This window comes from Lates calcarifer, unplaced genomic scaffold, assembly GCF_001640805.2.
Source record: "Lates calcarifer isolate ASB-BC8 unplaced genomic scaffold, TLL_Latcal_v3 _unitig_4044_quiver_2108, whole genome shotgun sequence".
NCBI classification, from domain to species: Eukaryota; Metazoa; Chordata; class Actinopteri; family Centropomidae; genus Lates; species Lates calcarifer.
The window spans coordinates 14,833-28,723 of NW_026116669.1; the positions used below are offsets into that span (position 1 = coordinate 14,833).

A 13,891-nucleotide genomic window follows, 5' to 3' on the forward strand; every position below is an offset into this window, starting at 1 on the left:
ACCCTCTCTGATGATATCCTTACCTCTGATGTCCATCACAAATAAACTTCCATAAATCTGCACAGAAATCAAACGACAATAGACAAGTCAGAACACTGCAAACAGGAACTGCTAATAGTTAATACAGCATGACTTTTAAATCTGCAAAACTGTAAATAAATATAGACTTTAAAATGTGGCTCAAAAGAGAATAGCAGTACTTACCTGTAGTTTATGTCACGACAGCACATCTGATGAGTTTTTACAAGTCTTTCTCTCCTGACGACTGGGCTCATCATTATTCTGTGATAGTTTAAAAATTAGTTAATCAAATCTAATTTTGTCCTGTTGGGGCAATTAGTTTAACCTGTTTGCCAACAAATACAAAATTTCTTGAAACAAATAAGTCAATTATTATTTATTTAAAGACACTAGAAACAGGAGAGAGGCCTCTACAAAAACATTTACAGGCACTATGAATCCATCTGAGAGAGCACAGAGCAAATAATTCATACAGTTTACACTGAGTTTAAATCACTTATTTTATAACATCTGTCCATTTTTATTCAAAGCAAATTTGACTTTGTCTTGTTCCTGGTGTGACAACACCACCAAATTATGCTTCTAAATTAAACAAATCTGACTTACTGGCAGCAAACTCTCTGCTCAGTTACATGAACAGTATGTGGCTTTCATGTCTTTTCACGGTTTAGAGGCTCTGAGAAGACAATGTGCTGACGTCATTTCACCGCAGGAGCCACTTTACTGTTTGTACCCTGGAGGGCCAAGACAGGAGTCAGAGTTTCATCTCCAAACAAACCAAACGTGAGGTCTGCTAAAAAAAATAAATGGTATTATCTCATTTTTATGACTTTTATACTGTAAATCTCTAAATATTAATAAATCTTATTCTGCATTGACCTATAATTAATACCAAACTGTGTCGCCCTCTGTTGGAAATATCATTTTAATTAACAGCTAATTTATAGGAAATTATGAGGAAAGTTTCAAGGAAATTATCTGGAAAATACAGAGGCTATTCATTTAAGTGTTGGATACACAGATGATACTTTGAAGGAGACATTTAATGTTGGTTTTGGTCTTTTCATGGGATTTGTTGACAATAAGAAAAATATTACATATCAGACTTGTTATATCATGTTTACCATATTCTTTATCTGATATCCATGTTTTCCTTAGTACCACTCACTAGGGCTGCAACCTAGAATTATCAGTTAATTATTTTATTACTTATTACTATATTTATTGCTTATGATTTTTATTACTTATCACTTGGCCTGTCACTGTAACAAACACACCAAACTCTCTTCATAATTCTTGATATTTTCAAAGTTTCCTGGCTGGATATCAGAGATGAACGCTGGTTTTTAATGACTTCAGAGTCTTTTTAACTGATCTACAGTTCAGCATTACTCTTGAACTTGCTGGACCTGATTACAGCAGTTTAAGCTGCTGACTGTCACTCAGTTAGAGGGAGATCATACCTACTCACCACAGTTACACAGAGCAGGAGCAGGTGTTCAGGGAGCAGAGTGGGAATGACAGAGGCTCCATTCTCCCTGTTACAAGTCAGTGAACCATCACAGTGATTCTGCAGCTGAGATTTTGAGATTAAATAGTTGTATTATGTTGGTTTAACTAGAGAATGTTCAGCATTTTTGCTTGAAAAATGGCTAAAATTATCACTAATCAAAATAGTTGGTGATTATTTTACTGTCTAAGTCAATTCTCTCAGAGATTCACTGTAATATACAGGACGCCAACAAGGCAGAATGAAAAGCTCCCAATGGAGTCCTCTGTGTTTGGAATAAAAACCTTCATCCACGATCTAAACAGCAAACCTGTCCATGTTTCTTTGAGTCCAGGTCGACATCCGCTTCCATAAAAGCATGAAAGTCTAGAACCAGTTTGTCAGGGTCACTACAACAGGCTCCACAGTCACGTAATTCCTTACAGACCACGCCGAGAGAGAAGATTAGCTCCACTGAGTCTTGCCGCTGTTTCCCTTTTGAGACTTGGTGGGCTCCTGATAATACCACTGAGAACCTGAAGGAGGACACCAGGAGAGCCTCATCTTCTTCTTCTTCTCCCTCGACAAACTCTTTCTTGCTGCATCTTTCTTCTGCAGCTTCCTTCAGTTCACAGACAAAAACAACAAATAAACTTCACTTCCACAAGGAGAATTTGATGATGGACACAGTGAAGAAAATAATCACTGCACTGGGTCATTTATTAAGTAAATACTATACAATTAATGGTAATGAATTACAAGATTATCTTACTTTTACAATTAGTTTTTAAAACATCCTGATTCAACTTAAGTGACTGAATTATTTAATATCCATGTAACTAGTTGAGAAATATTCATGTCAAACAGCTGTGGAGCTTTTATCTTAAAGGACCATACGAGTGTTTTTTTCTTGTGTTTGTCGATTCATTTCATCTTACCATACTTCCTCTTTACTACAACAGAACATTTTAGATTTCTGAATGTTTTTCTAGACCTTCCAGGCAGCCACTGGTGCGAGTATTGTGCAAAAACTAAACTTGCTTACAATCAATGATTTTTACTTGATGAAAACCTGAATTTTGTCTGTAAATACTTGGGTAGATTTCAGTTCGATCTGCCCATTTTTATCCTATGTAGAAAATATGGATGCCACTAATATTGAAGTTTGGTATTACTGACCCCATACTGTCTATAGTTTACTTATTTATTTTGTATGTTTTTCTTGCTACTCATTTATTATTATTTATTTAATCAGTTTTGTTTTTATCATTTATTGTATTTTCTTAATTAGATCGATTTTTTGCATCTAACCTACAGTTTTTTCCACATTAAATTTATTTATATCTACATGTAATTTGTTTACGAAATCACTTTAGTTTGATAATAAATGATATATATGTATAGGGTTTATCCAACTGTATTATTGTGATTTATTGCATTTTGTATGACTTCAAATTCCAATAAATTTATTTTTATCCACTAATCGATTAATTAATTATATGCGGTAAACTACTGTATATCTTGCTGGTAAACTTCCCTCCAGGGGTCAATAAAATCTTTAGTATTTGCTGATAAAGTGTAGTAGCGTAGAAGTATTACGTAGCATAAAATGGAAATACTATAGTATAGTATGAGCACCTCAAAATTGTACTTAAGTACAGCACTTTAGTTACTTTCCACCAATGATTATACTGATATTACATATCGGTATACAACATGTAAAAGCAGTGGTATGGTCCTTTAACTGCTGACACAACATCATAGCTCTCATTACTGAAAAGGAAAAGAGAAGCAGGAGGAGGTCGTCAAACACATATACACACACACACACACACACAACAGCGTGCACAGACCTGGCTCTTCATTAAAAATTATAGTCCGTTCCCCCACAGTGGCTTCCTGAGGGACGAGTCTTTGTCAACCTCTGAGGACAACACTTTCATTAATACACAACACACACAAAAGCACACGACATGTAGCAAATTAAATACACATGTAGCACCAATAAAATATGAAATACATGTACGATATTGATACATGCACAAACTAGAGTCACAAAGATGAAACACTAACAAACACTCTGTGAAGTGATCAGTGTTTTCTTTCTCCCATGCCCTCATGGCCCCAGAGATTCAACAGGAAACTGAGGCTGTGTATGTGTGTGTGTGTGTGTGTGTATGCATGTGTAGGACATTGGGAACTGGATATGAAGTATTATTCTCTTGTGTATGCATGCTGCCTCTTACGCACTGACAGCTGACTTAATCTGATATTGTGAAACGTTTCATGAGCAGAAGTGGTAACTGAGGGAACAAAACAATAATCCCAAACGTCCACTAAGGTGCTTGTTGTTTCCACTGACATCAGCTCAGATTGTTTATATAAATGTCTGACAACATTATGGATAGGATTTCTACAGCAATAGACATTTTTGTGTGAAGTGTAAAATCATTTTTGTTTAACCAGAAACATCACTATATGTCACTACCAGACTCCATTGACCAAATCAGTAATTTCACTGAGCAGAACACAGGAGCTGCTGGAATACCACTGCCTCCATTGTTATTATGTGACTCTCAGTGGTGGAAGAAGTATTCAGATCAGCTACTTAAGTAAAAGTACCACACAATAACGCAAACTAACTAACAGATGAAGGCAGTGGTATTCCAGCAGCTCCTGTGTTCTGCTCTGTAAAATTACTGTTTTTGTCAGTGGAGTCTAGTAACAATGTAACAGCTGTTTGTGCCAAATCTTACAAGTGTCACTAACTCTAATAACAGACAGAAACTTGAACTATGTTAAAACTTTTGAAGATACTGTGACAGTAATTTTTTAATTTGTTTAAATGTGTAAATAGAAATGTGTGTGTTACCTCTTAGTGATCCTATCTGTACTTGAGGAATGCTGCTCAGGTCTGTTGGTAAACCCACATACACACCTCCATAGTTCCTGATCACGCACAAAAACACACATATATAAATAATATACATTATATTTAAATAAACATTGGGTGTAATACATAAACAGATAGGACATATTTGCTCTGAAAATGAAATGAATGACTCACTTCCGTTTCTCGTCTTCAGGCAAAGACTCATTTGATCTGTTGAGACACCCACCCAAACAAACACACACAGACATTAAAACCCACACCCTGTGCTGAAGTCACCTGATCTAATTTACAGGTAACATCAGAGAAAGGTCAGACAACATTGACATGTTTTAACATTAAAATGTGTTGGTCTTTTGTGTGTGTCTGTGTAAATGAAATGTACTTACACCTTTGATGAAGACTCAGCACGACCTGAGGTCAGACACAGACAAACAAGATCAGTCGTGAGTTAAATCATTAAATCCTTTTTCCATTAATTTGATTCAGTGTTTCCACAGTTTAAACTAATCTGTGACATTTTCACATGAAGATTTTTTTTTCTATCATCTGCCTTTAACAGCTGTAACACCACAGACTGATTTCACCTATAGCAACAAGAAGAAGAGAAGAGTAAAAAACGCATTAGGAACAAATACTAATCTAAGATCTATTACAGCATGGTAACTAAGAACAAACAAAACCTCTAGGTGGTACAAAAGAAAAGGTCAGGTGGTCACTGACTAATCTGCATCATCTTGTAAATAGTGCATTATATGTGTTCCATAAGAAGATTAGTGTACCAAAATAAAAACCACATAATTGCTGCATCACCTATAATTTCCTTGATAAAGATACTTTTTACATTTTGTAAACAACGGACCTTTAAATTCATTAATAAAACCAGAGGAGGATTTGAGAGACATTTTCCATTCCTGAGTAGGGTCTGCAGGCTTCTATCCAACCTCCAACAAAAAGGGTAATGTCACTGCTTTATCCTTCTCAAAAACCATGAATTTAAAACCATGTTAAACTTACAATAACATGGATATGTAAGGTATGCACCAGCAGATTAGACCCTTGTCTTCTCAGTCTTTGTGATTATTTCCAGATAGAATAATAACCCAGGTGCAATAAACAACAAAATTTACAACCTCAACTTATTCTTTCCTTGTTTTCAAAGCTGTGTCAAAGTCCAACAGTGTCCTTAATCCCTGAAAACTCAACGTCCACACTGATCACGAGAGTCTAACAATCACAAACAGGCTGATTACCTCCAAAAAGTCCAAAACAGAAAGGAGAGTATGTATAAAAACATCACATGTACATCAGAAAAGCACTCACTTTTCATCTCCCCAGCTGAAAAACATCACAGATTGGTCCTTTAATGATATTACAGGACAGATAAAGTTACTAAAATAACTTAAACAAGCCTAAAGAGGCAAAGAGAAGATCTGTTACAAAATGTTATATTATCTGCTCATGTTCTATGTCATACACTCTCACCTCCAGTGCTGCTGCTGGTGTTGTTGTTGGTGGTGGCTGGTGAGGAATTTCCACATCCCATCTCTCATCTGACTCCAAAACCTTGGGAGGCAAAGGAAAGAAAAAAGGAGAGAAGAAAGAAATAAAGAAGGAAACAGGACGAAGAGAGACAGAGAGGAAGAGGACAAAAATGTCTCTGTTCACTCTGTGTCTATGTGCTGTACCTCTCAGCATGGAGAGAGGATTAACATGACGCCAAGGAAAGGGAGGAGGAGGGGGGAAAGAGGAGGGGAGGGAAGGAGGAGAGAGAGAAGGAGAGTATGCTCACCCCGCTGTTGAGGGAGCAGTGTGTGTGTGTTTTTCAGTGTGAGTCTCATTGGTTTGAAATCCCCGCACAGTTTGAAGGAAGTAGATCAAAGTCTGCTTGAATCGATTTAATTTGTGCATTTTCTGCCCCAAACACAGCTGATCTGGGAGAGGAGAAACCAAACTTCCCCCAAACATGCACAGATTTATTTTAGCCTGTTGTCTGGACAGTGGTGGTGGAGGTAATCAAAGTTTTTATTCAAGTAGCAGTAGCAGTATCACTAGTTACTGGAGTTACTGCCTTGCAGTTGTACTCCTCTGCCTTCTACGACATACTTACAAATATGTCAGTAAATAGCCCACATTTTTAAGCTTTTCTGTTGCTAACGGTTGCTAACAAGTGACTAAACGCCACACACAAAACCTGATCTACTCATCAGTCCACCTTTACAGCTTCATTGTGTTTCTACTCACTCTTTCAAACTACCTCTAACTTTCTAAGAAGGAAGGCTTTTGTAGAAGAGGGCAGAAGCGTTTTTGCAGATCATTATAATGCCACAGTAAAAGCTGACCTTTGACCTCCATCACTTCATCTTTTTGTCTTATTAGACATTTATGTGGAATTTTGTCATGATAAATTCCTATTTGTAGTCTTATGAAATCACAGTGGACCTTTGACCTCTGAACCAACAAAATCTTATCAAAATTATTAAAATTTATTAAAATTAGTAGAAATTCCCACAGGAGAATGTTTGCTTGCCTCCTCATGTTTTCAAATTGTTTTCATTTAGTCATTAAACAAAGTGAAATTTTGACCTGATGGTGGCAGTGGAGGAAAAGTGAAGGGCTCACCAAAGTTGCTAAAGTTCATCTTCTGGGGATCATGAATGTCTGTAGAGAATTTTCTGACAATCCGTCAAGGGAGTGGTTGAAATATTTCAGCCTGGACTTGGACTGACAACGTCGCCAACATTTCCTGCGATAAGATCAATTCAAATTAAATTTATGGATTTTGTTAAAGCCCCTGGTGGAGCCTGATGAAACAGTCATAACAGCGCCCCTTCAGGACAAATAACATTATTTAAAATTTAATTAAATCATGAAAATGCCAAAAAATGACCAAGATTCTGGTCTGTGATCGGTTGACAGCTAACAGTCCCTACAGTAAAGGATGGAGGACCAGCAGCAGCAGAACTGAAAACACTCTGTTCTTCCACTAGTACTTTTTTTTTTATTATTCACCGGTCTCCTTCCTCTCTGCCTCCTTTTGTGCCTCAACTTAAAATGACTCAATGCTGCCCACACACACACACACATAACCCACGCATGGATACAGACACATGCACTCATGCACTCAACTTCAATTACAGGGTGAAGAAAAGTGACTTTCTGAATATAATTGACTGTTCTCGTCGTTTCCAGCAGGAAGTGAAAATGACTTCTGGAGACATGCTGAGGTTTTTCCGTCAAACAGTGTTTCAATGTCCTGAGCCTCCACAGAACTGAGTGTAACATACTGTTACTTTGTTTGTTCACTAGCTTCAATTATACAGAATCACAACAAACTACAAATCTCTGCCACAAAGTAAACTTGGCCGTAAACATGCACAGGTCCTGTAATTCCTCTAATTCCTGATTTTTTTTTTTCTCATAAACGAAGTGACTCGATTTTAAATCTTAAATTTCCCACTTCTATCTCCAGTAATTCAGAGTTTTTTTGTTTTTGTTGTTCTGTTTGGGCCTACAGTGACCTTACTTTGTCATCTTATACATGTATTAGAGTAGAAATTATTATTCAATTAGTTGACTGAGAAAATTAATCAACAACCTTTGGGATAACTAATAGCTTCAATCTTTTTTTGAAGCTAAAATTTTCCATAAAAGTGAGCTTTGGTTGCTCTTCTTTGTTTTGTGATTGTAAACTGGGAATCACTGATTTTTGAACTGTTGGTTAAACAAGACACTTGAGGACGTTAATTATAACAAACATTTTCCACTATTTTCTGACATTTTATAGACACAACGATTAATTAATAATCACCAGATCCATAATAGAAACAATTGTTACTTACCTCCCTATGCTGATATGGATGAGCATTTGCAAAATATTCTTTATGGCCCCTGTCTAAAGCACAGAAATGTGTTAGTATTTTAGCATTTAGAGAGGTTTTCATCAAACTTGAGTAGGAACTAAATTTTTTTTCAGCAAAATGTAATTAAGTGGTGAAAGTGATTAACCACTTGAGCAAATGATCAAAATAACTTTTTAGCAAATCGCTAATCAATTCAGCATTGCAGGTCTAAAGTATAAAGTTAAACTAACTGTTGATTTAACCTTTTAATAATTAAAAAAAAAAAAAAAAACACGGTCTTCAGATGAAAATAAATATTTAATTTGGACAAAAAGCTAATCTGCTTGACATCAGTTGATCCAGTTCACAATGAAAGAAAAGCAGAACAAACCACAAACGACAAAACGGAAACGTCAGCTGTGATGTGCACAGGTGCATTAATCCATATAGGGCAGGAATCAACGTAAAGTGCATGGGAATGAATAGTGAGTGTGTGGAGGGGAGGTGTTTTACAACTGAGGTCTGTGTGGTTTGGAGGTTAGACTGAAGCTAGAGAGGAATGTTGGCACTTGTAAGATGCTATAGAAGCTCATTATGTGTTTATTAAATAGTGTATATATATACACACACACACACACACAAATATGTATATATGTATATGTATATGTATATTTATGAGGTAATGACTCAGTGACCCATTTGCATTGGTAGAACATTAACTCTTACCATTTATCCACAGTGTGGCATCTACTATGGATGAATGATGGCACTGTGGCTCACCTAAAACTTCACCTCAAATCATGCAAAGCCCTGACTTCCCTTTCTGATGACCACTTCCTCTCCTGATGCCAACTTCCTGTACAGTTGTGACAGTTCATCAGGTCGTGGCACCTTCGACTCCGGTGTGCAGGCGATGTCGAAGTCCGACGATGCCTGAGACGCCTGAGACGTCGACAGCTCCTCCAGCTCTGACGGGAGAATCAGATCATCACTCTCCGTCTTGGTGTTGGTTGACACGTCTCCTTGTTCCCCCCCCCCTTGCTCTGGTTGGAGGATCAAGGTGTCAGGCAAGCACGAGTCCATGTTCTGGGAGGAATGATTCGACAGAGAGGCAGACAGGGACAGGCTGAAGTTGTCGTTATGTTCATGAGTTTCTTCTTCTTGATCGCTGAACAGCTCAGGTGTCTGTGAGCCAGTCATCCTGGAGGGGGAGGTGGTGGTGTTGGAGCAGCAGGATTGTGATTGGCTGTTCTGGCTGTCACTCAACATTTCTCCGTTAAAGAAGTCCTCCCATTTCGGAGCGTTAGAGGTCTCTTTACGTTCTTCCTCCATCTTCTTTTCGTCTGGTTCTTTACTCCTCTCTCCTTCTTTTATCACCTTCTTTGTCGGTTTTGTGTCTCCTTTTCTGTCATGCTCCTCTCCCTCCTCATCGTCATCATCTTCCTCTTCACCATTGGACTCAGTGCAGTCAACATAGTTGTGTGTAGCAGACTGTGTGTCTGTGACTGTCAGAGGTAAAGACTCCTCCACAGACACGGAGGTGCTGTTCTCTCAGGACTTTTCTCTAAAATCAACAAATTAAGAAAATCAGCACAAACCAGGGTCACTGTCTTTTAGTTTCATTTTTGGTATCTACCCCCTCCTGAGAGAAACATCGGGGTCTTTAGAGTTTCTAAGGGGGTGAGTATACTCTGTCATAACACATGTCAGATGGAGTGACAGCTTTAGAAGCCCCCCACTCATCATGATTATCCAAGAAAAGCAAAATTAAGGTAACTGGACTAGATTGTGGGGGGGGGGGGCTTCTTCAGTTCTCAAACCTCTTGTATGAGAGGGGAAACATCTTCACAAATCTACAACCAAGTCCAGTTGCCCACAAATTTTCTTGAATAACTATTTTGGTCATGAATGTAACACTATGAGTGTCCCCCTATAGAGACTTGTCTGAAAATATGCACTATTATCCCTATTTTTAAACAATAACATATCTTGTGCACACGGAGCAGAAATCTTTGCAGGTACTGTCTGTTCTGTGGCTTGTGTCACGTTTTTTATGTGTGCAGGTGTTGAGACTAAATGCCTCTCTTAAAACAGCTGCCTGTTGCTGAAAATGAGAACACTGAGAATGAACCACAGCAGTAGAGTTGTGGGAACTACAAATTCAGGTGATAATTATCTGTGAATTGATGACTACGAGTGATACATTCTACAAATATCGATTATAACAGCTTTAAGTATTTATGTACCTTTTTTTACTTCATGGTTCAGCCCCATCTTCTTCCTGACTGGTGCTACGTCCAACCCATCAAATAGCTCATCATCACTCCCTGAATCTGAACACAGACAATTAAAAACACAAACACAAACACAAACATTTAAATATCATCATATAATCTTCCAGTTATTTTTGATTTGGAAAATGCCCAATATAATTTCCCAGGAAGATGACATCTGCAAATGTCTTGTTTAGTACAAGTTGCCAATTTATTTTCTGTAAAGCAATTAATCAATAAGTTCCAGCTTTAGTTATATACCTAAAATAAATATATTGACAAGAGTTTGTGGTTTGCTCCTTGACAAAACTGATCAGATGAAAAGTCAAATACCTAGTCAGTCATTGCTCACGATTCAATTTTTACCACCTCTTCATCTGAGTTTTAGTCATATGTTTTTGTTTTTAAATGACAAGGATTGAGGTTTAGAACACAAAATACAACAGCTACAATATATGTCATCTTCAGTCTAATTTCAATCAGTCTTGAAAGCCTCATGGATGCAGTTACACAGCTCTTAATCTGCCCAAGATGTGTAAGTGATGAGGTGTAAGAAAACAAAGCATACCGTCTATTTGTAACATACCATATGGTGACCTGTAAACAAGCATCACAGCTACAGAAAAAGTTACACATGTTGTGGGGAACACCTGTCACGGTTATCTGTGTGTGTGTTTTGTGTGTTTTGTGTCACCTTGTGTAGGTCGCTGCACCCTGTTGCGCTTGAGGACTCCCAGAGGTTTGTAAATAAACGCTGCCTGATCAGACTGGTTCCGGCACATCAGCTTCAACCTGATCAAATACAAAATCAAATGTTTTAGGTTTGATTAGCAGGTAATAAAGAAACTGAATTCCTTCCAACAAAACATAATCTTGTGTCTTGTTATGATTGCGCCTGACGTCCACACTACCTCTGAGTTTTCATCACCTGGACGCAGATTGTTTTCATTTTATAACGTTTAAGTGCGGACGTAGCCTTAGAGAACAAACATTTATATAACAGACAAATTTGTCCAGTAGAATAAATTATTTGATATAAATAAATATTTCACTCACATCTGTGTAACCTCCGTCAGTGTCCGACCAAGAGGAATAACACTGGGGTAGATGTTGACTGGTCGAAGGTACGACAGAAAGTCTTTAAGCTGCAAATTAAAAAGAAAATTATGAGCATCACTTCATATGTGAGTGAACAACACAAAAAACCTAATGAAACTTTTTAAAGTAAAAAAATAATGAAGAAGGAACACATGTACAATATTACATTGACAACAGGGCTATGAGTCAGCCACTGTTCACATTAGTGATTAAGTTCATTCACAGTGAAATAAAAGTAGCTTTGTAAAGAGCTGTTCAGAGGGAAAACTCTTAGTGCCATTAAAGAGGACTCCTGGTGCAAAGTAGTGGATGACCTTTGAGAATATTAAAACTCATGAGTCAACAAAATAATGAACTGTCCTCTCAGAGCAACATAAATACATTAAAAAATACCTCAGAGTAGGAAGAGTGGAAGCTGAAACAGGCTCTGAAGGAACTGGCTCCTGTTCTAAAAATACAGAGTATTAAATGTGATTTAGAATGAATTCCTCCAACATTATTGTTAACCTGTCACGTTATCCAACTGAACATGGCAAGAGTCATGTTCAGTTGGATAACATGACATTTCTACAAACTGACACATTTGAATCTGCTCTCACTTTATTATAACGTTGGTTTTCTTGGTCCTCTCTCCAAACCACATGGTGGATGGTTTGATGCTGATGATACGAAGAGGAGTCCCATCAGGCGCCGTACAACCACACGGCAGCCGGTTACCTTGGAAAAACTCCTCATCCTACACACACACACACACAAAATATCTTTAACAGACAAAGTCAGGCTGGCAGTTTTCCCATGTTTCCAGTCTTTATGCTAAGCTACACTAACAGACTTCTCTGCTATAGCTTCACACTTAACACACAGACATGAGAGTGGCATCAATCTTTTCATCTACTGTATCTTGCAGCAAGAAAGTGAAGTACTCCTTTAATAAACAAAGACACTGTTGCACTTTCAGGATTTTTTTTTCAAAATCCATGTACAACTCTAATGTAAAGGTGCTATTTGTAAGTTTTCTTTGCAGCTGAACGTGGTTTCCTGCTGGGAGCAGCTGGTGGTGACGGTCGCTGCCAAGAGCTTCAGCTACTGTTACATTTACAATACAAGAGAGTTCTAGCTGGTTTGCAAGCTAACTTAAGTAGTGTATATATGTGTGTCTGGAGTGAGACCTTTGGGTGTCGACAGGCATGAATCTGCATCCTGCGATCAGTTGTCACGTAGCTCAGGATCTCTGGCATCTTCTTGAACATTGCCAGATGGTTGACGTGGATCTATGGGGATAAATAAAATTAAATAAAACTTCATTTGTGCTTTCATACTATATGGATTTGTACAGAAATGTACCTATTGCCCCATTCAGACTGGATTTATGTCTCTAGGGGAGGTGAGGTGATTTCAACGGCACCTGTCCATCACGTCCAGGGCAGCGTTGTTGTATTCTAAAAGGCTTTTTTCCTGCAATGTCAACCACAGGTAGGTGCTGGAATTCTCCTCTGAATTCTGTTTTTTAGCCTATATTTGTTTACATTTTAGCAAACTGTCACCATTAAAAGTAACCAAATTAGCTATTAGCATCTCGTGTTTGCATTGTCCATTAATGTCGATCATTATTACAGTGATACTGAAGAGAATTTAAAAGTGTGATGATTCTCAGGCAAGTTCTGCTGCCTCTTTTTCTATGTTACCCGAGTGTTGAACTCCTCTCCCAGGTTGGTAAACAAGTATTCGTATCCATACGCAGCTTTACAGTTGAGCCACACAACGTGATATGGACTCTGGCTGATCCAGTTTCCAATAAGCACCGAGATGCCGTTCAGGCAGACCTCCTACACACACAAACACAAAAAAATCATGTACGTACATGTTAGAATAGCATGCACAAAAACAGACAATATTTGGAAATTACAAATGTGAAATTTACCATCCCCTGTCAGGAGTATACCTTCCCACAGTAAGTACATCTAAAACTTACCCGAGTGGGTATTTGATAGAAGCGTGGGTCATAGAAAGTGGAGTCCAGATACACACTCTGAATATCTTTTACCTGTGAACAAGAAACACTGCTGTGAACTTTATTAACTATGAAGACACAACACATATAGATGACCTTGGACGTCTTATAGGTGTAAACAGAACACATCGTTCAGCAGTAAGAATTTCCAACTAGACAATTCACTTTTATTCATCCCAGCTGGTATTGGCGAGAGGCAGGGTACATCCTGTATGGATCACAAGTCCATCACAGGGCCAACTACCATTCACACTCACATTCACACAT

General features: G+C 37.9%; 3 protein-coding genes across 3 annotated transcripts; all 3 read right to left on the reverse strand.

The window, feature by feature from the left end:
* Positions 1–1,046: 1,046 nt before the first annotated feature.
* On the reverse strand, positions 1,047–7,092 carry LOC108895877 (overexpressed in colon carcinoma 1 protein homolog). Its single transcript, XM_051068291.1, has 7 exons — positions 7,023–7,092; positions 5,886–5,966; positions 4,790–4,814; positions 4,578–4,613; positions 4,383–4,459; positions 3,364–3,434; positions 1,047–2,132 (listed from the first exon to the last, which is right to left on the reverse strand). The coding sequence occupies exons 2-6, from the start codon at positions 5,944–5,946 to the stop codon at positions 3,382–3,384; spliced, it is 252 nt and encodes an 83-aa protein (XP_050924248.1). The 5' UTR covers positions 5,947–5,966; positions 7,023–7,092; the 3' UTR covers positions 1,047–2,132; positions 3,364–3,381.
* Positions 7,093–8,175: 1,083 nt separating this feature from the next.
* LOC108895875 (protein artemis-like) lies at positions 8,176–9,772 on the reverse strand. The gene is made up of 2 exons (XM_018694827.2): positions 9,023–9,772; positions 8,176–8,295 (listed from the first exon to the last, which is right to left on the reverse strand). The coding sequence occupies exon 1, from the start codon at positions 9,572–9,574 to the stop codon at positions 9,041–9,043; it is 534 nt and encodes a 177-aa protein (XP_018550343.1). The 5' UTR covers positions 9,575–9,772; the 3' UTR covers positions 8,176–8,295; positions 9,023–9,040.
* A 5-nt stretch (positions 9,773–9,777) lies between these two features.
* Positions 9,778–13,657, reverse strand: LOC108895874 (protein artemis; the record flags this gene model as incomplete). The annotated part of the gene is made up of 9 exons (XM_018694826.1): positions 9,778–9,806; positions 10,489–10,575; positions 11,210–11,307; positions 11,572–11,660; positions 12,007–12,061; positions 12,213–12,349; positions 12,783–12,884; positions 13,299–13,439; positions 13,586–13,657. Coding segments are annotated over 9 exons (810 nt in total), but the record flags the coding sequence as incomplete, so codon positions are not given.
* Between the last annotated feature and the right edge of the window lie 234 nt (positions 13,658–13,891).